Genomic DNA, 24970 nt, shown 5'->3' with positions numbered 1-24970 from the left:
GTTTACCGGTTTACTGGTTTATTGGTTTTATCAATTTGTCTGTTTTGCTGTGCAAATTGTCATCGTTTTTATCGCGTTCGTGTCGCTCGATTTTATCGTATTTTAATCGTGTGCCGTTTAATATTATTTGTGCTTAATATTAATTGTGTTTAGTTGTGAATTAGTTTATTTAATTAGGATTAATATTATATTAGTTTATTATTATTATTATTATTATTATATAATATATAAATTATGTTATTAATTTATGTTAGATATTTTTTAGGTTTCTTATTGTTTAAGTAATCTAAATATATATTATTAATTTAGGTTAGATATTTTTTTAGGTTTCTTATTGTTTAAGTAATCTAAATATATATTATTAATTTATGTTAGATATTTTTTAGGTTTCTTATTGTTTAAGTAATCTAAATATATATTATTAATTTATGTTAGATATTTTTTAGGATTCTTATTGTTTAAGTAATCTAAATATATATATATATATATATAGATGTGGTTAGTAAGAAAAAGAAAAGAAAAAGGTGGATCAGTAAGGAAAAAACGTGTGGTGAGAGAAACAGAGAATTGAAAAGAAATATTTTTCCAAAAGCATTACCGTATTTCACTGGTTCTTCATTTTCGGTAACCCAAAATCGTCCCGATTATTCACCGAAACACAAAACCGATTTCATATCTTTGAAGTTCGTTGAGTTCAGGTCACAAATATCCAAGGTTCATTTCATTCCGGCGTCGTTTCACCGATCAAAAGCGACGTTGAAGTCAGGTACTCACGAAGGCAGCCAGCACTGCGTCGATGACGGTTTCCAGCTTTCGGTCGATCATTTGGACGATCAGAAGTTCATCCTCTTCACACAAGGTAATATTCTTCACTTATCTCTGAAATCGGCAAAGTTCCGGTTTGCCGACATGTGTTTTAATATATTAGTTATCTAAATATATATATATATATATATATATATATATATATATATATATATATATATATATATATTATTTTTGTCTATTATATATCTAAATAAATAAATATATATATATATATATATATATATATATATATATATATATATATATATATATATATATATATATATATATATATATATATATATATATATTATTTTTGTCTATTATATATTATTTGTCTAAATGTACATATATATTATTTTTGTCTACTATATATTTATTGTCTAAAATATAAATATATATATATATATATATATATATATATATATATATATATATATATATATATATATATATATATATATATATATATATATATATATATATATATATATATATATATATATATATATATATATATATATATATATATATATATATATATATTACTTTTGTTTACTAAATATTGTTTATCTTTTATTATTATTTTGCATATATGTTTTATTTAAATGTTAGTTAAATTAATTATTTGTTTAAATGTTTATTTTAATTAAATGTTTATTTATATCAAATATTTATTTTGTCTAAAGTAAATGTTTATATTGTTTTTTTATATTTGTTTATGTTGTTACTAACCGTTTCGTTTCAGTTTCAGCTCGATTAACTCCACTAACTATTCGTAATACTAACTATTCATAGCTAACTGTGTTGTAATAATTTACTTTCTCGCATTTTTTATGTTCTGTATTGTGTGTTTAATCGTATTGTTCACGTTTTATGTTAAAAAATCGAAAAATCCAAAAAAGAGAAACCCGATGCGATTCCAACGGTCGCTGTTTAAGAAACCCTTTTCACACACTCACAAGCTTACTCTTGGGCTTCCTTATAATGAGCCCATTTATGTATTGTTTCAGGGTTTAGGCTCATTCAAATCTTTTACCAGCTTTGGCTTTTCAGTTTAAAAACATTTTCAAAAGGACGTGTCAGTCTCGAAGCCTCCCGCCTAGGTCGAGCAAGATATGGCAAGACACGCCAATCTAAAATCAACAAAACAGACTTTCCCCTTTTCTTTTGGGAGAACTACGTGGATTCTGATTTCTCCATTGCGCCTTTGGAGATACGTAGGCATGAAGTCTACGACTTTATCGAGTCCAAAAACAATAAAATCAAGTTCTTTTCTCATCTCCCCAATCAAACGATCAAAGCGAAAAAAGCAAAGCATTCACATAAACATAAGCAAAAAGGTTCCTGTGGAGTACCACAGATGTAGAGGGTGTTAATACCTTCCCTTTGCATAACCAACCCCCGAACCCGTAACTCTAAAGGGATTTATCGTTATTTTTCCCTTCCTCTTTTTGGATAAAATAAAAGACGGTGGCGACTCTTGCATTTAAAATATTTTTCAAACGGGTTAAGTTCAATCAATACTTAATCTCGTGAAAAATCCCGCCGCGACACAATGGCGACTCTGCTGGGGACACAATGATTAAACTTATTTGAGGGTTTAGCCTATCTTTGCTTGTTTATATGTTTGCTTTGTGGATATTTGCTAAATTGTATTGTTTGTAATGTTTGTTATTTTGGGTTTTGGGGGATACTTGTGATAAATCCTATACCCGGATTTGGGGCACATTTGAGATAGGATGGATGATAATTCAGGTTGACTTGATAGGAGACAATCCTTACCGAGTTGACTTGAGCCTTTGTCCGCTTGGTGGAGGCCTCTTTGAGGGTGATAGTGCTAAACAAGTCATTTGTGAGGCATTGTTGCTTTCGACGGGCCCGTGAAGCCAAGGACCTTAGTTTACCTTTACCCCATCTTGGCCTTACTTAGGATGTGATAAGGTGACCACTTCGGACCAAAAGTCTGGTTTGGTTGATACGCGATATCACACTCAAGCGAGATTCTTTTGAGAATAATATTGGAAAGCGAGCAGTTGCTTAACCCGGTATTATCCGAAGAAGGATCCATAACCTTGGGAACTTTTAGAACCCGTTTGGCAGGTGAACCTTAGAACTTATCTTGGGGCGTTGTCCTAAACTCCATGCTGGTGATGAACTTTGAGCCTTGTATTGTTTGACCATGTTTGTGTTTGTTGCATTCATGCATGACATGCATTCATTCCCATAATTTCAACCTTTTTCCAAGGAACTTAAAGTGAAGATTGCAAATATTGCAGGAAACATGGATTTTGGACAGAGAAGTGTGAAAAAGTACAATCTCATCAATCCAAAGATAGATGAACTAAAGAAACTGGTTTCTTCGATCGCAGATCCTATTGGTTTCAGAGACAGATATGGGGCACTTATATCTTTATTGACACTTAGGATGGAAGAAGGGTTATTGCAGACATTAATACAGTTCTATGATCCAGTCTATCACTGTTTCACATTCCCAGACTATCAACTCATGCCTACATTGGAAGAGTATGCCCAATTGCTTCACATCCCAGTTGCTGATACAGTACCTTTCTCTGGTTCAGAAAAGTTACCCGAGCACAGTTCTCTTGCAAAAGTGTTGTACATGAAGAAGTCAGAATTCAAGAATAACTTCACCACCAAAGGAGGACTTCCAGGTTTCACTGCCAAGTTCTTAATGGGGAAGGTTTCTTATTTTGCCAATCAAGGTTGTGATATTATTGTGGAGCATCTGTTCGCCTTGTTGATCTACGGTTTGTTACTATTTCCTAATATTGAAGGTTTTGTGGATTCATATGCTATACGCATCTTCCTAAGTGGTAATCCTGTTCCAACTTTGCTCGGAGACACCTATCATTCCATCCATTACCGTACTTTGAAAGGAGGAGGAACCATAGTCTGCTGTATACCGTTACTCTACAAATGGTTTGTCTCTCATCTTCCTAAGTCAGCTACTTTTTGGGATCGCAAGTCAGGACTTCAGTGGTCACAGAGGATTATGTCTCTTACCCAGTCAGATATTGCATGGTATAGTAGAGTTTTAGACGATGTGAAGATCATTGATAGTTGCGGGGAGTTCCCCAATGTGCCCCTCATGGGCACAAAGGGAATCATTTCTTATAATCCAGTACTTGCTAGGAGACAACTCGGTTACCCTATGAAGGACAAGCCTCCTAACATTCTTTTAGAAGGTATTTTCTTGAGGGATAACGAGGAGGACCCTACCATGAAAGAGAGAGTAGTAAGAGCTTGGCATCGTGTTTGTCGCAAAGGGAAACTTGAATTGGGTAAGAAAGATTGTACCTCCTATGAGCCGTACCTCCAGTGGATCAGAGCCAGAGCTATACAGTTGAAAATGCCATACCCACATCATGATCCTATCAAACCCGCTCCGTTGAAGACCCCCTACCTTCCGCTAGATGACAAAGAAGAACTCCAAGCCACCTTGGAGAGGGTCGAGAAAGAGAGAGACGCTTGGAAGGATAAGGCCCAGGTGCTCGAAATGGAAAATGAAGAACTTCAGAGATAGTTAAAGGAGCAGAGTGGAGAAGATCGTGCAGGTAAACGTCCAAGGGTGCAAGAGGATTTATTTTCCTCAGGCACAACAGATTACTCCCAGATTCCACAGTCCTCAGGTGCATGGAAAGGTCTTGTAGACAGTTTGGTGAAGGAGAAAGCTTTTATGCAGAAGGCCTATGAAGAAAGAATTGAGAGACTTGAAGGACAACTCCTACTTGCTTATGCTCGTCCTGATGACACATGTCCTTAAATGGTTTTCTTGGTTGTATTTTGGGTTGATAACTTTGTATATTTTGATAAAAATGCTTAAAATGAAAAATTTTGTTTTGTTATCAAAAATGTTTGCAATTCTATCTTTTCCTTCACTTAGAGTTCCTTGGAAAATCATTCATTTTTGCATATCCATGCATCACGTGCATACAGGTTGTCTGTCTTGGTCCAGTCTTCTAACAGTTGCTTCCCGCCAGCAAATCCATTTCAAGCTGACGCATAATTACAACACAAGAGCCAACTACAAAAGAAGAATGGAGATAACAGATAACGAGAACCGAGAATTGAAAGCTCAGGTTGACCGCCTTTCTGCTATGGTCGAGACATTGATAGCAAACCAAGCAGCCCAAGCTGCTCAACTTCAAACATCACAAGCTCAGGTTGCCGAAGCACAAGATGCACAGATCCAGGCGCAAGCACAGGCAGTAGAGATGCGCAACCAAATGTTAACCGCCCGTCTACAAGCAGAGGAAGCCCAGGCTAGGGCTCAAGTTCATAATTCAGGACAGACTTCGGCACAGAATCAACCTCAAATTCAGAATCAGACAACAGCAGCACCCGTCACTACAGTCATCACTTCAGAAATCAACGCTGTCCCAGTCACTTCTGTTACCATCACAGCATCCCGTCCTTGGGAAATACCCAGGGATATTAATCAAGATAGATATCAACAAGAGTTCGTTCCACCAAATGCTCCTGTCTTCACTAATGTGCCTCCCGTTGTTCACTATACTCCTCACCTAGGAGAACTTGTCTATCACGGCCCTACCCCAAGTGAGGATCCTGGTCTCAATGATAGAATGGATGAATTCCAGGATCAGTTTGCGGAATTACAAAAAGAGATAAAAGCTCTTCGTGGGAAAGAACTGTTTGGCAGAGATGTAAATGATATGTGTTTGGTTCCAGACGTAAGGATGCCAGCAAAATTTAAACTACCAGAATTTGAAAAGTACAAAGGAAGTCCTTGTCCACAGACCCATTTGGTTATGTACGTGCGAAAGATGTCAATGTACACCAACGACCAAAGGATGCTCATTCATTATTTTCAAGACAGCCTTACCAGTGCAGCTTTACGCTGGTATATGGGATTAGACAGTTCTCAGATCAAGACTTTCAACGATTTAGGCGAGGCCTTTATCAAACATTACAAATACAACCTTGATAATGTGCCAGACCGAGATCAGTTGAGGTCCATGCAACAAAGAGAAAAGGAGACATTCCGTGAATACGCGCAAAGGTGGCGCAAAATTGCAGCACAGGTTGTTCCACCTATGGAAGAAAAGGAGATGACTAAAGTGTTCTTAAAGACTCTTGATACTTTTTACTACGAGAGGATGATTGCAAGCGCTCCTACAGACTTTACTGACATGGTAAACATGGGAGTCCGTTTAGAGGAAGCAGTTCGAGAAGGGCGTCTAGTTAGAGAAGGAAGTTCATCTTCAAGCGGGGCAAAGAGGTACGGCGGTTTTATGAAAAAGAAGGAACAAGAAACTAATGATGTGTCCTATAATCATCCAAGAAGGATCAATTATCCTTACCATTCCCAACACCAACATATAGCAGCCGTGACTCTAGTAATCACTTCCGCTCCAGTTCAAGTCCAATACCCTCAGCAGCGTACCAACCACTTCCAACAGAATACTCAGTATCAGCAACAACATCAACCTCAACAACATCAACATCAGTTACAACAACGTCCACCACAGCAACAAAAAAGAACCAATTTTGATCCAATTCCGATGTCATATGCAGAATTGTATCCAGCTTTGATCGCTAAAAACCTTGTGCAACCACGACCACGACCTCCTGTACCAGAAGTGCTACCTTGGTGGTACAAGCCAGAGGTATCTTGTCCCTTTCATCAGAATGCTCCAGGTCATGACTTAGACAACTGTTTTGCTTTAAAGTTGGAAGTACAGAAGTTGACAAGAGCAGGTATCCTGACCTTCAAGAACATGGGTCCCAATGTGAAGGACAATCCAATGCCAAGTCATGGTCCTTCATCAGTGAACAATATAGAAGTTTGTCTCAATGAACAACGTGTTACAAAGATAGAGGAGATTCGGCAATCTTTGGTTGAAATTCATTCTGTTTTATGTGCTCATGGTCTATTCCAACATGACCACCAGATCTGTGGTACATGTTCAGTCAATTCAAGAGGTTGTAGAAAGATTCAAGATGATTTGCAAGGCGTCCTTGATCAGGGTTTGATTCAGATTTCTAGACAAGTGAGTTCTCCAGAATCACAAGAACAAGAGGGGAATGTCATCATTCCTTGCTTCAACATTCCAGAGAAAGTAGAGATAGCTTATCATCCGAGGGAGCCAGTGGTGATTTGCCCTCCGGGCCCAATGCCTTACACTTCAGATAAAGCGGTCCCCTACCGCTATGCAGCAACTATTATTGAGAACGGTAAAGAGGTCGAGATTAAAACCTTAGCCTCAGTTACCAATATCGCAGCAAATAGCCGAATGACGCGCAGTGGCCGCGTGTTCGCTCCGCCGTTTATCCCAAGTAGAAATGTTGAGAAAGATCCAGTAGTCGTGGTACCAGTGACAAGAGAAGCAGAAGGGAAAACAAGCAATTCAACCCTTGACAAAGAAACAGATGAACTACTCAGAATTATCAAGCTCAGTGACTACAAAGTGGTAGATCAGTTGCTACAGACACCGTCAAAAATCTCGATCCTGTCCTTATTATTGAACTCAGCTGTCCACAGAGAAGCACTACTGAAGGTGCTTGATCAAGCCTTTGTAGAACAGGATATAACAGCAGAGCAGTTCAACAATGTTGTAGGCAGCATCACTTCGTGCAATGGCTTAGGCTTTTGTGATGAAGAACTGCCAGAAGAAGGAAAGAATCACAACTTCGCTCTCCATATCTCAGCCAATTGTCAAGGGGATTCTTTGTCTAATATCCTAATTGACACTGGTTCATCTCTGAATGTCATGCCCAAGTCTACCTTGTTGAAGCTAAAGTATAAAGGGGGGCAAATGCGGCACAGTGGAATTATTGTGAAAGCGTTCGATGGATCAAGAAAAACAGTCATTGGAGAAGTTGATTTGCCTATTGGTATTGGACCACACGTATTCCAGATCACTTTCCAGGTTATGGACATAGTGCCAGCTTATAGCTGTCTGCTCGGACGCCCATGGATTCATGAGGCGGGTGCCATTACATCCACGTTACACCAAAAGTTGAAGTTTGTCAAGAATGGGCAAATAGTGACGGTTAATGGGAAGCAGGCTATGCTGATTAGCCACCTTTCATCGTTTAGTGTGATAGAAGTAGACGAGACGGCTGTTCAAACTCCATTTCAGGCCCTGACCATCGATGATTACAAGAAAAGTGAAGGTTCAATCGCGTCATTCAAAGACGCCCAGCAGATTGTCAAGACAGGTCCTACAGAAATGTGGGGCAAGGTGATAGAGTTGCCAGAAAACGTTAACCATGCAGGATTAGGCTTTGTTGATGGAAAACAAGTGCAGACTTCAGTGGTGCGACCTTTCAAAGATATCTTTCACAGCGGTGGGTTTATCAACATGGTAGCAGTTGAAGAGGATACTTTTGAGAAAAAGACAGAAGACGAAGGCCCCAGATTTGTGACACCAGGAGTAGTTATGAAGAACTGGACCGCAGTTGACATCCCACATTGTGTCCACATATCAAAGTAATTAAGCTTTTCAGTTTTCAAAAATCTTCCGCTTTAGCCCAAAGCGCGCAACATTAATTTTGTAAAATGGGCACTTTTGTCAAAAACGTACTATCCATGAAAAAGATCTTTTGTGTTCCTATACACTTGTGTCCTTTTATCTTTTCAGCTTTTTCGGAAAATGGTAACACAAAAAAACCTTAAAAAGAACACATTTTTGCATGTCATGGTCAGTCCTCTAAAAACAATTGTTTGTACAGGTTACTTAAACCCGTTGAACACAATGACATCATGCCCTCTCCCAACTTTGAACATTTTGTATTCGAAGCTGAAGAGGAAGAGTGGGATGAGATTCCAGAAGAGGTCGCCCGCCAGCTTGAAAATGAAGAAGACACTATTCAGCCATACAAGGAGCCTTTGGAAACAGTCAACTTGGGTTCGGAAGAAAATGTGAAAGAAGTCAAAATTGGAGCATTGTTATCCCCACAGGTCAAGGAGCAATTGATCAGCCTGTTGAAAGAGTATGTAGATGTGTTTGCTTGGTCTTATCAAGATATGCCTGGTGTCGACACTGACATCGTAGAGCACAAGCTACCTTTGAAGCCAGAATGTCCACCGGTCAAACCGAAATTAAGAAGAACACATCCAGATACGGCCGTCAAAATTAAGGAAGAAGTTCTGAAGCAAATAGATGCTGGTTTTCTTGCCACTTCAGTGTATCCAGAGTGGATAGCAAATATTGTGCCAGTTCCTAAGAAGGACGGGAAGGTACGAATGTGTGTCGACTATCGTGACTTAAATAGAGCAAGCCCAAAGGATGATTTCCCCCTGCCTCACATTGACATGTTGGTAGACAATACAGCAAAGTTTGACATATTCTCCTTCATGGACGGATTCTCCGGGTATAACCAGATCAAAATTGCTCCCGAAGACATGGAAAAAACTACATTCATAACACCATGGGGAACATTCTGTTATCAAGTGATGCCGTTTGGGTTGAAGAACGCAGGTGCTACTTACCAGTGAGCCATGACAATGCTCTTTCACGACATGATGCACAAAGAGGTTGAGGTTTATGTGGATGACATGATCGCGAAGTCTCGTTCAGAAGAAGGTCACTTAGTAGATCTATTGAAGCTGTTTCAACGATTGAGGAAGTTCCGTCTTCGCCTTAATCCGAACAAATGCACATTTGGCGTCAGGTCAGGTAAACTCTTGGGCTTCATTGTCAGCCAAAAAGGCATTGAAGTTGATCCAGATAAAGTAAAAGCTATCCAAGAGATGCCCGCACCAAAAACAGAAAGGCAAGTGAGAGGTTTTCTAGGACGATTGAATTACATATCCCGGTTTATTTCTCACATGACTGCCACTTGCGAACCTATCTTCAAATTGCTGAGAAAGAGTCAGAATTGTGTTTGGACAGAGGATTGTCAGAAAGCATTTGACAGTATCAAAGAGTACCTCATGGAGCCTCCTATCTTGTTACCACCTGTTGCTGGAAGACCGTTGGTTATGTATTTGACAGTGCTTGAGAATTCTATGGGCTGTATTCTGGGTCAACAAGACGAAACTGGAAAGAAAGAGCATGCCATTTACTACTTAAGCAAGAAATTTACTGACTGTGAATCACGATACTCCTTACTCGAGAAGACATGTTGTGCATTGGCTTGGGCTGCTAAGAGATTGAGGCAGTATATGTTAAGTCACACCACTTGGTTGATATCCAAAATGGATCCAATCAAGTACATTTTTGAGAAGCCTGCACTCACTGGTAAGATTGCAAGATGGCAGATGCTGTTATCAGAATACGACATTGAGTATCATACCCAGAAAGCTATCAAGAGCAGTATGTTGGCTGAGTACCTTGCTCACCAACCCGTTGAAGATCACGATGATAATGAGGATGAGTTTCCTGATGAAGATGTCATGTTCCTAAAATCCAGAGATTGTAAAGAGCCACTTCCTGAAGAAGGACCTGAACCAGATTCTCAATGGGGTTTAGTATTTGATGGAGCTTCCAACGTTTATGGACATGGAGTAGGTGCAGTCATTATCACTCCAGAAGGTTCTCATATTCCTTTCACGGCAAGAATTTGCTTTGAATGTACAAACAACATTGCTGAATATGAAGCCTGTATCATGGGTCTTGAAGAAGCCATTGACCTCCGCATCAAAAATCTTACTGTTTATGGTGACTCAGCATTAGTTATCAATCAGATCAAAGGAGAATGGGAAACACGCCACCCTGGCTTGATCCCATACAAAGACTATGCAAGAAGATTGTTGACTTTCTTCACCAAGGTTGAATTGCATCACATTCCTCGGGATGAGAATCATATGGCGGATGCTCTAGCTACGTTGTCTTCAATGTATCAAGTGGGTTTTCCAAACGAGGTACCCAGAATTGTGATCAAGCGACTTGATAGACCAGCACATGTGTTTACAGCTGAGGCCAGTTTTGATGATAAACCATGGTACCACGATATCAAGCATTTCCTTCAGACTCAGGAGTATCCTCTTGGAGCAACAGAAAAAGATAAAAAGACTTTGAGAAGATTGTCAGGCAGTTTCTTCCTTAATCAGAATATGCTCTATAAGAGGAATTATGACATGGTCTTACTCAGATGTGTTGACAAAAAGGAAGCAGAAATGTTGATGAAAGAAGTTCACGAAGGGTCCTTTGGTACTCATGCAAACGACCACTCTATGTCAAGAAAGATGTTGAGAGCTGGTTACTACTGGTTGACCATGGAATCAGATTGCTGCAAATTTGTAAAGAAGTGTCACAAATGTCAGATCTACGCTGATAAGGTTCATGTACCACCAACCTTTTTGAATGTGATTTCTGCTCCCTGGCCATTCTCAATGTGGGGCATTGACATGATCGGTATGATTGAACCCAAAGCTTCCAACGGACACCGTTTCATTCTCGTGGCAATTGATTACTTCACCAAATGGGTGGAAGCAGCTTCGTATGCAAAGGTGACAAAGCAAGTGGTGGTCAGATTCATCAAAAATAATCTCATTTGCCGATACGGCATTCCAAACAAGATCATCACTGACAATGGCTCCAATCTGAACAACAAAATGATGGATGAATTATGTGAAAGTTTCAGGATCGAGCATCACAACTCTTCTCCTTACCGTCACAAGATGAATGGGGCAGTTGAAGCTGCAAATAAGAATATCAAGAAGATCATTCAAAAGATGGTTGTTACCTACAAAGATTGGCATGAAATGCTGCCTTTTGCACTACACGGATATAGAACATCAGTCCGTACTTCAACTGGGGCAACCCCATTTTCACTTGTATACGGTATGGAAGCTGTGTTACCGATAGAGGTTGAAATTCCATCAATGAGGATACTAATGGAAACTCAGTTGTCAGAGGCTGAATGGTGTCAAAGCAGATACAATCAGTTGAATTTGATTGAAGAAAAAAGAATGACTGCCTTGTGCCATGGACAGTTATATCAAAAGAGAATGAAGCAGGCATTTGATAGGAAGGTTAAGCCGAGAGAATTCAAAGAGGGTGACCTTGTGCTCAAGAAGATGATACTATTTCACAATGGTTCTAGGGGCAAGTGGACTCCTAACTATGAAGGACCCTATGTTGTCAAGAAAGCCTTCTCAGGCGGTGCTTTAATTCTTACAAACATGGATGGTGAAGAGCTTCCACGGCCCGTGAATACAGATGCAGTCAAGAAATACTTCGCCTAAAAAATGAAAAGAACAGCTCGCTAAGTTGAAAACCCGAAAGGGCGACTTAGGCAAAAATGAGCGTCTCGGTGGACTGAAAACCTGAAAGGGCGGTCTAAGCAGAAATTAGAGACATAAAAAAACAAAGAGAATATTATCCCGGTAGATTGAAAACCCGAAAGGGCAATCTAGGCAAAAGTTAGGGATTTCAGGCAAGTAACTGCATAACAGAGATAAGATCATTGAAGTATCAGAATATTTTCAACAGTTCTCCAACTTTCTCAAGGCTGCAATACAGGTCAAAAGTGGAAGAGAGAATGATGTCATTGTAGTTCAACGTACCCTTTTTCCACGAAATTACCATTTTCCAATTTGTAAAGATCTATGGAATCACGCTGTTGGCTGATTACCATCCTATCAAATCAATTTGAGCCTTTCTATATTTCTTGGCACTCTTAATTTTCATTTCAATTTACGAAAGTTCTTTTACTTTGACAGATATGTTTTGAAACAAAAGTTTTGAATTAAAAACAGTTTTTGAAAAATATAAAGATTATTTATTTTAATTTGTGGACATCAATAAAAGGATTGAGACATGTGGTCCCAGTAATTCTGAAATCATGTGATTCCAACTAGACATGTTCATGTTACTATCCTTATATGTATATGATGAAAAAATCTCCACAGGTGTCTTGGAAGTAATATTTCTCCAGCAGAGGTTGTGATTCTGGATATCCCCAGCTATGCTTCCTAGTTTTCCTCAAGAGATCATGCAAGAAATATTTCAAGAAGTTTATTCCCTTCACTTGGGGCATGAAGACTCCCCAGTTAATTGATCATGAAGACTCCCCAGTTAATTGATCATGAAGACTCCCCGGTTAATTGATCATGAAGACTTTGATCCAGGTTTTAAGTTACAGATTTGGCCTATGGGATTACTACAGGTATTTCCCCAGTAATTTATTAAGGAGGGATCAGCAATGTCCCCAGCAGAGGATGAGAAGGAAGATTTGATTTCCCTAAGCAGGAGTAATACAGAGGTCTCCATCCCTCAGCGAGTGAAGAAAGTTGATATTCAGAAACTACAGGGAATCTCCTGTTGTTCTCTGTCCATTCAATAGAAGGATATGTCTCCTCCTCAGTAATGTTTTGTAGTAAAAGAAGAGTGTGTTATGCATTTTAAGCAAATTCAAGAATTGCAGGATTTCTCCTGAATTCTCATTTATATTCAAAGGTCAGACATCACTGTTCCCCGGCAGAGTCTCCTAGAGGAAAGATCTCGTAACCAGATATCAGACACCATAATCCCCTGCAGAGTCTTCAGATACAGAAAGTCTCCATGATAATTAAAGCAAAAAAATCAAGGATAGATTTCCCCTATATTCTTATTCCCTGGAAAGATACCACCTATCCCCAGCGGACTTTATCCCCAGCGGAGTCTTCCAGAAGAATAATCCCTTCTGCATTATCAGCAAATTCAAGAATTGCAGGACTTCTCTTACAATATCATCTTATTTCCAGAGGATAACACCTTGTATCCCCAGCGGAGTCCTCAGAAAGGTCCAATCCTCATATACCTCACAAATTCAAGAACCACCGGGAATCTCCTGCATTTTTGAAGTAGAAGGCATCTCCATTCTTCTACGGAATCCTCAGCAGAGACAGACTTTTAAAGAAACCTGGATATGGTGCTCTTGTACCAATTCCCCAGCAAGTCTTTGTACTACTCCCTAGCGAGTCTCAGTGCAAATCTCCAACAAGTCCTTATGCAGCTGTTAACATTTTTAGTTATTCCTAGTTTTGTCTGTCCATCATGCATTCATTACTAAATATTCATGCATATCTATGACATATCATGCTTGCATTCATATGCACCTTGTTTCCTTGTTTATATTGTGGGTTGAGTCAATCTCTCCATATAGAGTATCCTCATAAGCAGCAAAATACCTTTTATTGGTCATGTTCCCCACAGAGATCTATGCCTCGTGGAAGATGGTTGTTTCAGTTGTAAATCCTGATGAGTTCATTCCTCTTCAGTTGAAGTCTTGTTTGACCGTTTCATTCTAGTTCTATCCTAGTTTGAACCTCGTGTCTCCAGATAAAGCTCAAAAATTGCCAGTAAAAGAAGGCAACAATATAGTCTTTGTGACTCTCATTCAGTAAAACAGACATGACAGATATTGTGTCCAAGTCCTTTATGCCTTCATCTTTGAGTTGGTACCCGTTACAAACTTGAGTTACCTACATCCATGAGTGGTAACCTTTGTTATCCCTTGGATAAATTAATTACTATCTCCATCTATGAGTTGATAACATCCTCACAGAAAGTTCCATGGTTCTACCTGCAACTTTGAGCTGGTAGCGTGCTTTCGTCTTTGAGTTTAGCACAGATTCCTTTTGATTCCACCTTCGTTTTTGAGTTGGTGAAGTACCTGCAACTTTGAGCTGGTAATATGCATTCATCTTTGAGTTCGCACATTTTCCTGTGATTCCATCTTCGTCTTTGAGTTGATGGAGTACCTTCATCTATGAGTAGGGTATGTTTGATCCTTGTTGAACTGATAGTGTGCTTTCATCTTTGAGTCTGCACAGATAACTTCTGATTCCATCTTCATCTTTGAGTTGATGGAGTACCTTCATCTATGAGTTAGGTACATTTTGTCCTTCCACCGTCATCTTTGAGTCGGTGATGATAAACATCTCCAAGAGAATATGTTCTAAATTCTTTTAAACACCTTTGTCAATGAATCGTTGGTTGCCTTTAACTTTGAGTCGGCATTTCTCTGTCTACCTCATCAATGAGTTGGTAGTGTGCATTCAACTGTAAGTCTGCACAATGATCCTTAGATCTGATTCTTCATCTACACCATCATCAATGAGTTGGAATTTGATTTCCCTAGCAGTGTTATTATCAATCTTTTGAAGCTTGCCTTCAACTTTGAGTTGGCATGTCCTGTTTACCTCATCAATGAGTGGGTAGTGAGCTGTCAACCATGAGTTAACGCAGTTCGATTCTTATTATGCCCTTGTTATACCTTCATCCTTGAGTTGGTATTCATCTTTTCTGTTACCTCCATCTTTGAGTTGGTAATGTACTGTCACATCAGTACTTTTGTTATATTGATCTTTTCCCACTTTCATCTATGAGATAGTGATGTATCGTCAGCATTGAGTCGATATCTCTTTTCCTCCTATTTTCCATCTATGAATAGGTAGTGAATCTTCCCCAGCTGAGTATTCTCAGTGTTTACCTTCATGCATTGAGTCGGTGTATGTCCTTCCCCAGTAGAGTTTGCACTCCTGTGTCTCTGTGTCTGTCTATCTTTTGCATCATGCATACATGCATTTGCGGTCAAATTTTGTGGCGTTTGTCATATTTAATTACCTTACGCCATTCGATAGCCTCCGGCTATCTGGCCTAAGTTAATTAAATAGGGGCATCTGTCGCACCCCAAAATTTGACTTTGGCTTTGTTGACCACATCTTGATTAATCTCGTTGTCTCGTATTCATCTCAATTTCTTAAACTTCGCGTGACAACTGGTTTGATTAGGTTTTGTGTGTTTTCGTTGCTTACCGTGTTGTATTTCGTTGTTTTAGCAAAACCTGGCCGATATCGTTGCCTCGTATTTATCTCGCTTATCTCTTTTGTGCGTGGCATCGCTTCGATTAGGTTTTGTGCGTTTTTTTTAATTGTTTGTTTGTCGGTATTTTGACTGTATTTCGAATATATTAGAGTTTTCGTATTGTCCGATTATTTGTGATTGTGTTTGTCAGCGTTTTTCGTGATGTCGTGTTGATTTTATTATTGCCTAGGGTTGTTTATTTAATTACGTGTTGTGCCGTGTGATTTAATCGAGTCTGTTTGAGTCGTGTTGTTGATTTTACTGGTTTACCGGTTTACTGGTTTATTGGTTTTATCAATTTGTCTGTTTTGCTGTGCAAATTGTCATCGTTTTTATCGCGTTCGTGTCGCTCGATTTTATCGTATTTTAATCGTGTGCCGTTTAATATTATTTATGCTTAATATTAATTGTGTTTAGTTGTTAATTAGTTTATTTAATTAGGATTAATATTATATTAGTTTATTATTATTATTATTATATAATATATAAATTATATTATTAATTTATGTTAGATATTTTTTAGGTTTCTTATTGTTTAAGTAATCTAAATATATATTATTAATTTAGGTTAGATATTTTTTTAGGTTTCTTATTGTTTAAGTAATCTAAATATATATTATTAATTTATGTTAGATATTTTTTAGGTTTCTTATTGTTTAAGTAATCTAAATATATATTATTAATTTATGTTAGATATTTTTTAGGTTTCTTATTGTTTAAGTAATCTAAATATATATATATATATATATATATATATATATATATATATATATATATATATATATATATATATATATATATATATATATATATATATATATATATATATATATATATATATAGATGTGGTTAGTAAGAAAAAGAAAAGAAAAAGGTGGATCAGTAAGGAAAAAACGTGTGGTGAGAGAAACAGAGAATTGAAAAGAAATATTTTTCCAAAAGCATTACCGTATTTCACTGGTTCTTCATTTTCGGTAACCCAAAATCGTCCCGATTATTCACCAAAACACAAAACCGATTTCATATCTTTGAAGTTCGTTGAGTCCAGGTCACAAATATCCAAGGTTCATTTCATTCCGGCGTCGTTTCACCGATCAAAAGCGACGTTGAAGTCAGGTACTCACGAAGGCAGCCAGCACTGCGTCGGTGACGGTTTCCAGCTTTCGGTCGATCATTTGGACGATCAGAAGTTCATCCTCTTCACACAAGGTAATATTCTTCACTTATCTCTGAAATCGGCAAAGTTCCGGTTTGCCGACATGTGTTTTAATATATTAGTTATCTAATATATATATATATATATATATATATATATATATATATATATATATATATATATATTATTTTTGTCTATTATATATCTAAATAAATATATATATATATATATATATATATTATTTTTGTCTATTATATATTATTTGTCTAAATGTACATATATATTATTTTTGTCTACTATATATTTATTGTCTAAAATATAAATATATATATATATATATATATATATATATATATATATATATATATATATATATATATATATATATATATATATATATATATATATATATATATATTACTTTTGTTTACTAAATATTGTTTATCTTTTATTATTATTTTGCATATATATTTTATTTAAATGTTAGTTAAATTAATTATTTGTTTAAATGTTTATTTTAATTAAATGTTTATTTATATCAAATATTTATTTTGTCTAAAGTAAATGTTTATATTGTTTTTTTATATTTGTTTATGTTGTTACTAACCGTTTCGTTTCAGTTTCAGCTCGATTAACTCCACTAACTATTCGTAATACTAACTATTCATAGCTAACTGTGTTGTAATAATTTACTTTCTCGCATTTTTTATGTTCTGTATTGTGTGTTTAATCGTATTGTTCACGTTTTATGTTAAAAAATCGAAAAATCCAAAAAAGAGAAACCCGATGCGATTCCAACGGTCGCTGTTTAAGAAACCCTTTTCACACACTCACAAGCTTACTCTTGGGCTTCCTTATAATGAGCCCATTTATGTATTGTTTCAGGGTTTAGGCTCATTCAAATCTTTTACCAGCTTTGGCTTTTCAGTTTAAAAACATTTTCAAAAGGACGTGTCAGTCTCGAAGCCTCCCGCCTAGGTCGAGCAAGAGATGGCAAGACACGCCAATCTAAAATCAACAAAACAGACTTTCCCCTTTTCTTTTGGGAGAACTACGTGGATTCTGATTTCTCCATTGCGCCTTTGGAGATACGTAGGCATGAAGTCTACGACTTTATCGAGTCCAAAAACAATAAAATCAAGTTCTTTTCTCATCTCCCCAATCAAATGATCAAAGCGAAAAAAGCAAAGCATTCACATAAACATAAGCAAAAAGGTTCCTGTGGAGTACCATAGATGTAGAGGGTGCTAATACCTTCCCTTTGCATAACCAACCCCCGAACCCGTAACTTTAAAGGGATTTATCGTTATTTTTCCCTTCCTCTTTTTGGATAAAATAAAAGACGGTGGCGACTCTTGCATTTAAAATATTTTTCAAACGGGTTAAGTTCAATCAATACTTAATCTCGTGAAAAATCCCGCCGCGACAGTGAGGAATTATTGTGGGGCATACGATGACGAAGCAAGTTGGTATGGATCCATCAAATATCGCGACTCAGATACAAATTATTGAGTTGTTACCGACCTAAACCATGTCATATATTGTTGAGTTGGTCTTGCACCATGGATGACCGGTTCGTTTAAGATATGTTGTCGTTGATTCCTCCATTGACGACACATCTCTTTTGCAAAGTCACTCCAGTAAGAATAATCCCATTATGCATCAACCCTTTTTTGATGCCAATTTCCCAAACACGTGGGAGATTCTGGAATCTGTTGTAGCATGTCGAACTGCAGTTTGACCCGGTCACTCTGGTGCATTTTCACCGTAGTGAATCGGATAATCGGTGTCTTCGCTGTCCAAACTGCAGCATCGTCATGGTTCACATCATGATCCAGACCCAGATATAGCCTCCAAATAAACTGTAAAACAATACAAAACAGTTAGATAGAAAATAATTTGATAAGTATTTTTAAATTAAAATATAGTTTGGTAGGATTATTACATCGTCATGTCCAATATGGTCAAATAGATTGAGATATACTACAATAGCATGTTTCGGACACCTCAAGTGTGACAGTACACTCACCAATCAGAAGGTGAAATATGTGGGTCTCTGGTCTCCACCTCTCAAACAAAGCCAGAATGAACTTGTAGTCCACCGAGTATGAAACAATGTTGAGTAGATTTCCAAATCCACATCCTTTAATATATGGTTCTATTAAAGGATTGCGGGGTACATATTCATGTACACGGCATCTAAAACGCTTCGGATCCTAATAACAACAAAGTAAGAAAATGCAATAAGAAGAAGAAATACATAATCAACAAAGACAACTCTATAAGAAGTAAGAAAAACATAAATAACAAAAGTATAAAACTAAAAATGGAAAAAGTAAAAAGAGAGAGATAACATACAAATGCTGAGATATTCTCGAGTGTGCCTCTGTGTTCATCGCCCATAGTCAACAAAGACATGATTTGATTTTGCAGAGCTTGAGTGTGGTAGAGGATTAGTGTGACAAAGAAGGATATAATTGAGTATTGATGAAGATGATTTGATATTATTGATATGAGAGGCTATTTATAGATGAATGAGTGAGTAGGTTTTCAACCTAAGAAGAATGGGATTGGTTGTGTGCAATGGCAAAAGAAGACAATGGAATGACAAAATGCAGAAACCATGTGAATAATCCTTTGTTCTAGTCACATGTGAAGAATCCACATGCAAAGGAAGAGGCACCCTTCCTCTTGGCGCCTGCATGTGATTCTTCACATGCAAGGAAGAGGCGCCCTTCCTCTTGGCGCCTTAGTGTAGGGCAGTGGGAAGGGACACCCTTCCTAGTGGCGCCTTGGTTCAATTGTTGTGAAGGGGCGCCCAAGTTACTTTATGGCGCCTAGGGAATGGACGCCTGTTAGGAATCTTAGGGCACATGAATTCCTTGCTTTAGAGATTCCTGGATTCCCTGGGTGCATGTGTGTTCTTGTCATTCTTGTCACTGCATGTTAGATTCTTTTTACTGCATGCATGGTTAAGTCTGTACATACAGTGACCAAGTGATCAATGCAACGCTATTTATGTTGTGCAGATGAACAACTTAGCAATGCATTAAATTCCAGTAAAGAAATTTATATTTTTAATATTTGAACAAAATGTCTTCCACACTACTACATGATTAGTGCCCATGTCGAAGGTGAAATATTTGATCATCAGTTGTTCGGTTTTTGTTTTTGAAACATATAGGTAACTCAGTTTACAATAAATCGACGATCAAATTTTTCACATCTGAAACAAAGAATAGAAAAGAAACTGCAGTGTAGTAATGTGGGCCAAATCATCTATAAAAATCCGGTTTGGTTTGCAGAAAACTAGGTAAAATTTTATCAGAAGAAGATTCGAGATGATGACGATCTTCAGCATATGTTTGTCAATCACGAACAATCCAGTTACAACGATATAGAGTTGTATATATTACCATATCAACAACAGGTGTCTCAGTTCATTGATCACTCACAAGTGTTTTGTGAGACTAATGACGAACAAGTTGAGGTGAATGTTCCAGATGACGAAGAAGAAGAAGCCGAGATCATGGTTGATTCAATGGTGAACGATGATGAGGAAGAAGAGCCAATACCAGCAAGTCATGTATACTACCTACCCCAACACATAACAAGGTTGAATTTGGGTTCAGATGAACCTTCAACAGATGTATGGTACAATCCTTACATGCAGATGCAAGGATCTTTGAAACAAGGAGACACATTTCGCACAAAAGAGGAATGTGTAAAAGCCATTAAGAAATTCCACATGCAACTATCAGCTGATTTTAGAGTTGATAAAACTGACGCATCGATGTATAAAGTTTATTGTCCGAATGAGCACTGCCTTTTTAGGTTGTCAGCTTCGTACCGGAAGAGGAGCGAATCTTGGGAGATTGGATCAATGGGTCCAGATCACACATGCATGTTGACAAACCCAATGTAGGATCATCATAAATTAAGCTCTCAGCTAATATGCGATGAAATATTGTCTGTCATTGGCAATAATCCGTCGTTAAAGGTGAGTACAATAATCTCACATATTAGGGAAGAGTACGAGTACACTCCATCATATAGGAAGGCATGGATAGCTAGGACAAAGGTTGTTGAAAAAGTGTTTGGCAACTGGGAGGAGTCTTACAAATAACTTCCAAAATACTTGTTGGCTCAAAAACAATATGCTCCCAAGACAATTGTCAAGTTGGAAACATTACCCGCGTATACACCAGATGGTACGTGTGCTTTTGGAAATAGAATATTTCACCATCTCTTCTGGGCGTATCAACCATGTATCATAGGTTTTTCTTTCTGTAAACCAATTATACAAATTGATGGTACATGGTTGTACGGAAAATACAAAGGAACGTTACTGATGGCAATGTGAAGCACCGCGAAAAATACAGAGTTGCCACCAAATTTTATTTATTCCAAAGGAAAGGGAAAATAGCGATAAAACCCCAAATGAGAGAAAATGTCTCGCAACCAAGAACGGATTCGGAAGTCGGTTATGCAAGGGGAAGGTATTAGAACCCCTCATATCCATGGTACTCCATGGGAACCACTTGCTTGTATTAAATGCGTATGGATGTTTATTCATCTGTATGTTGCTTGCTATCGGGAATGAGATGAAATGATAAGATGGGGTAGAAAATAAGTTTTAAGTTAATGTGCTCGCCGAGGATTTGGGTCCTCGTGCCTACGTATCCCCATACGTGCAATAGGGAAGTCAGAGCTTCGTAGTTCGGCTAAAAAATAACGTATTTGTTTTGTTGTTTTTACTGAACAGTATTGATGTTCGTGTGCTACTGTTCACTTGCTTGTATATGACCCTTGACTAAGTACGGTCATTGGAACTTAGAGGGAGACAAGTATATGACCCTTGACTAAGTACGGTCAACGATCAAAGTACTTGGGAATTGAGAGAACAATGAAGTCCTAACTATTCTTTTTCTTCCTCATAGCACCTAGATCTAACTTGTTTGAATCATCAGATGTTTTAAAGGGGAAAGTCAAGTGTCGAGTCCTCAGGCTAGGTATGGCCGACAACCCAATTACTTGAATGTTGTGTACAAACACGTACACCCCATTTGTATTCCAATTTATTATGAAAATGGTTTTGGAAAAGGGACTTGACGTTGGATCAAGCGTTTGAATTTATTATTAAAATAATGAGTGAAGAATGGAGGAGAGAGATAGAATAAGGTTGAGAAGAGAATGGAGAAGATGTGAATAAAGGATCATGAGATGGATGGAGAATACTTGATATTGGATCGAGTGTTCGCGTTGCAATGGTGTGAGTTTTATTTGGAAAAGCAACTTGACGTTGAATCAAATACCTTTTGTTTCTTTTGAAATGCTTTGTTTATCATTTTGTATTTTATTTTGGTTATTAACATGTATGGTAAACTAGCTAGAAAGCAATAAATCTAAGCTATTACATGACTATAGGGTGGGGGACATTTGACCCACAATATGGGGATTGATCCACACAATACAATGGAAATGGAATGAAAGGAAAATACAAGTTACAAATTATTAACTATGTACCATGCCTATGGCATACAAGTGGCATGGTATTTCAAATAATACAAAGCTATTGAATGAAAATGAAATGGTTAGGAGCATGGCTAGCTAGGAGTGAGCTTGCATCTCAAAGTCAACATGTGGACATAAAACAACAAACGAATTAGCATGAATGAGAATGAATAAGAATGACGCAACAATATGCAAATATGTACAATGGTTAAAATTGATTCGAAAGATAATGGATTAATCAATGGAAAACAATCAAAGATCTATCATATGATCATGGCAAATGGAATTAGACATACAAAGTATTCATCATCTAACCATATGAGTCGATTAAACGGACAATTAAAGTGACTATTAATTCTAAAAATTAAAATTTACCTAAACATGCATTAAGATCAAAATCAATCGAATATGACATTCACAATCCAAAATCAAGAATTGAATCTAATGACTATGATTATACAAATCGGATGAGTGAAAATTAACCTAAGGTCTAACCATGGAAAAATAAACCATTAACCATATAAAATCCACACAAAATCCACAAAAAGAAATGACGAGATTTAAAGACTAAAAATTAAGCATGGCAAGGTTAATCAATCACGAATTAATTCTTCAAAATTAAGAAGCTAAATCTAATCTAATGATTGATTAAACCTAATTTCTAAGTCCTAATCACCTAATTAGTTCTAACTAAGAATTAATATACTTAATCAAAAAAAAAATGTTAATTCCTAATATTTCTAACACTAAGAAATAATCTAATTCCTATCAAGATTAACAAAACAGAATCCATATGGATCAAAGAAAAAAACTATAATTAAAACGATTTCATAGAAGATTAGGAGGGGATTAAGCAAGAATTAAGAATCATAAACATAAACATTGGGCTATGGGTAAGATCCAATTAGAAAGGGTGTGAAATCATGGCTCGATTGGGCCATGAAGCTTGTGGGCAAAAAAGCCCAAAATCTTCAGAATATCCAAGAACATGTTTGATGCTTATGAGCTTCATCCAGGAATTCTGAATCAGGTCACATAACGCCCCGCAAACGCCTTCGGCACTGTTTCACCCTCGTCTTCCCTACGCTACTCTCAAGATCGGACTTCACACGGGTTTATTTTCGTTTACTCTTCATTCTTCCCTTTTTCTTCTTCTTTCTTTTTCGGCTATTTGATTTCTGGATATCTTCTGGTGAGAGGTTTGTTGAATCTCTCTTGCAGGTTTCCGATAATTCATGTTATTGAGGTTGAGTGGAAGGAGCTCGAAGTCGTTGGGTTCAAGAATTTTGTTCGAATTGAGGGTGAATGCAGGTTACAGAAGTTATGTAGTTAGAAGGTTTTTCTTTGTTATGGAGGTTTCGGTTCGGTTCAGTGGGAGGTGAGGGAGAGTGTGAGAGAGTTCAATTGAAGAGTTGTTCAGAAGGTGATTGTGGACGGCCATTGAAGAAGGTTGGTGAAAGGTTGAGGGTGAGGTCAAGAGGGTGAAGAAGATGTTCGTGTGAATGGAAGGCAATGGACGAGAGAGCGTGAATTGAGAAGTGTGGAGCTGAAGGATTTTGCTTCTTCTGCAGGATGGTTATGTGGTGAAGATGATGGTTCCAGAAGTTTTTGTTATCTGGTTCTGAATTGGAGTTTTTGTGGGTTCTCTTCTGTTACAACAGGGTAGTTAGAAGAGTTCAAAGTTTTTTGTTTTCGGTTGGAAAAATCAGTTATATTGTTGAGGAAGATTGGAAGTTCTATTATATCTTGGGAGGGGTTTGTTTCCATTTAGTTAGAAGGTTGGGAATTTACCGGGAGTTAGTTAAGGAGGTTCAAGTTTCGGTTGATAAGTTGGAGGTTGAAGCAGTTAGAAGTTGGAAGTTTCGGTTGGGAATTCGGTTACTCTTTGTTACGAAAATTCAGTTAGAAAGTTGGTTAGGTGGTTGCTGTACCAGTTGGAAAAAAAATCTGTTGCGAGGTGGTGAGGGTAGAAGCAAAATATGTGGTGCGAGCTCTACTTCTGGTACTACCATAACAACTCCGGCAATTGAAAGTGAGCGAAAGCATGGACATGATGTGTCACTGAAAATGAGACTGTGTTTTGGGTTTGTGATTTTGTTTGTGTTTTGATCTTGCAGGTTCATTACCACCGCAAGGCTTGGAAGAAGCAATTCTGGTCGTTGTCGAAGCATGGCTTTGTGGCTTGGAGAAATTAACTTGATTTTGTTGGGATTTATTGTGTAATAGGATAGTGTAATTTCATAGATGAAATGTTTGTGATTCTGTAATCCTTTTGGATTTGGTTTAATGAAATGGTATTTCACACTGTAGTGTGAGATAATGGTTGAATGAAAAATTGGGATTTCTAAAGGGCTTTCAAATGGGACTTGTATAAATATTGTAATAGAAATGGCTTGAATGTTAGAATTGGCTTGAAGTATAATGGATTAAAATTTTAAGATGAGGTGGAATTGATTTATGTTTTAGAATGGGAATTGAAATGGAAATGGTTATCTATGTAAGTTGAATGCGAGGCTTGAATAACTATATGATAATGAATGGTAAAAATGTAACTAAATGAGATTTAAATGGGAATTGAATGCATATGAGATGCAATTTTGGAAATTGGTTCATGAACATGATTTAAAAGGTGAAAAATGACTTTGGGTTAAAACTGGTTGATGAAAATGATTAAGAATGATTTCAAAATGTGAAGACGATTAAAAGTGGA

General features: G+C 37.3%; 2 protein-coding genes and 1 long non-coding RNA gene across 3 annotated transcripts; all 3 read left to right on the top strand.

Moving 5' to 3' along the window:
* The first annotated feature begins 629 nt into the window (after window positions 1-629).
* Window positions 630-4544, top strand: LOC127091751 (uncharacterized). The gene is made up of 2 exons (XM_051030447.1): window positions 630-859; window positions 3087-4544. The coding sequence occupies exon 2, from the start codon at window positions 3092-3094 to the stop codon at window positions 4352-4354; it is 1263 nt and encodes a 420-aa protein (XP_050886404.1). The 5' UTR covers window positions 630-859; window positions 3087-3091; the 3' UTR covers window positions 4355-4544.
* A 1263-nt stretch (window positions 4545-5807) lies between these two features.
* LOC127094094 (uncharacterized) lies at window positions 5808-21517 on the top strand. The gene is made up of 2 exons (XM_051032963.1): window positions 5808-8228; window positions 21512-21517. Exons 1-2 carry the CDS (start codon window positions 5808-5810, stop codon window positions 21515-21517), a joined length of 2427 nt encoding a protein of 808 aa, XP_050888920.1.
* Window positions 21518-23117: 1600 nt separating this feature from the next.
* Window positions 23118-24700, top strand: LOC127091750 (uncharacterized). Its single transcript, XR_007791999.1, has 2 exons — window positions 23118-24292; window positions 24378-24700. It is a non-coding gene; the product is annotated as an uncharacterized LOC127091750 (long non-coding RNA).
* Window positions 24701-24970: the final 270 nt, after the last annotated feature.

The sequence above is a fragment of the Lathyrus oleraceus genome, chromosome 6, assembly GCF_024323335.1.
Source record: "Lathyrus oleraceus cultivar Zhongwan6 chromosome 6, CAAS_Psat_ZW6_1.0, whole genome shotgun sequence".
NCBI lineage: Eukaryota > Viridiplantae > Streptophyta > Magnoliopsida > Fabales > Fabaceae > Lathyrus > Lathyrus oleraceus.
The sequence above is the reverse complement of the archived record's forward strand: the minus strand, read 5'-3'. Positions and strand labels throughout refer to the sequence as shown.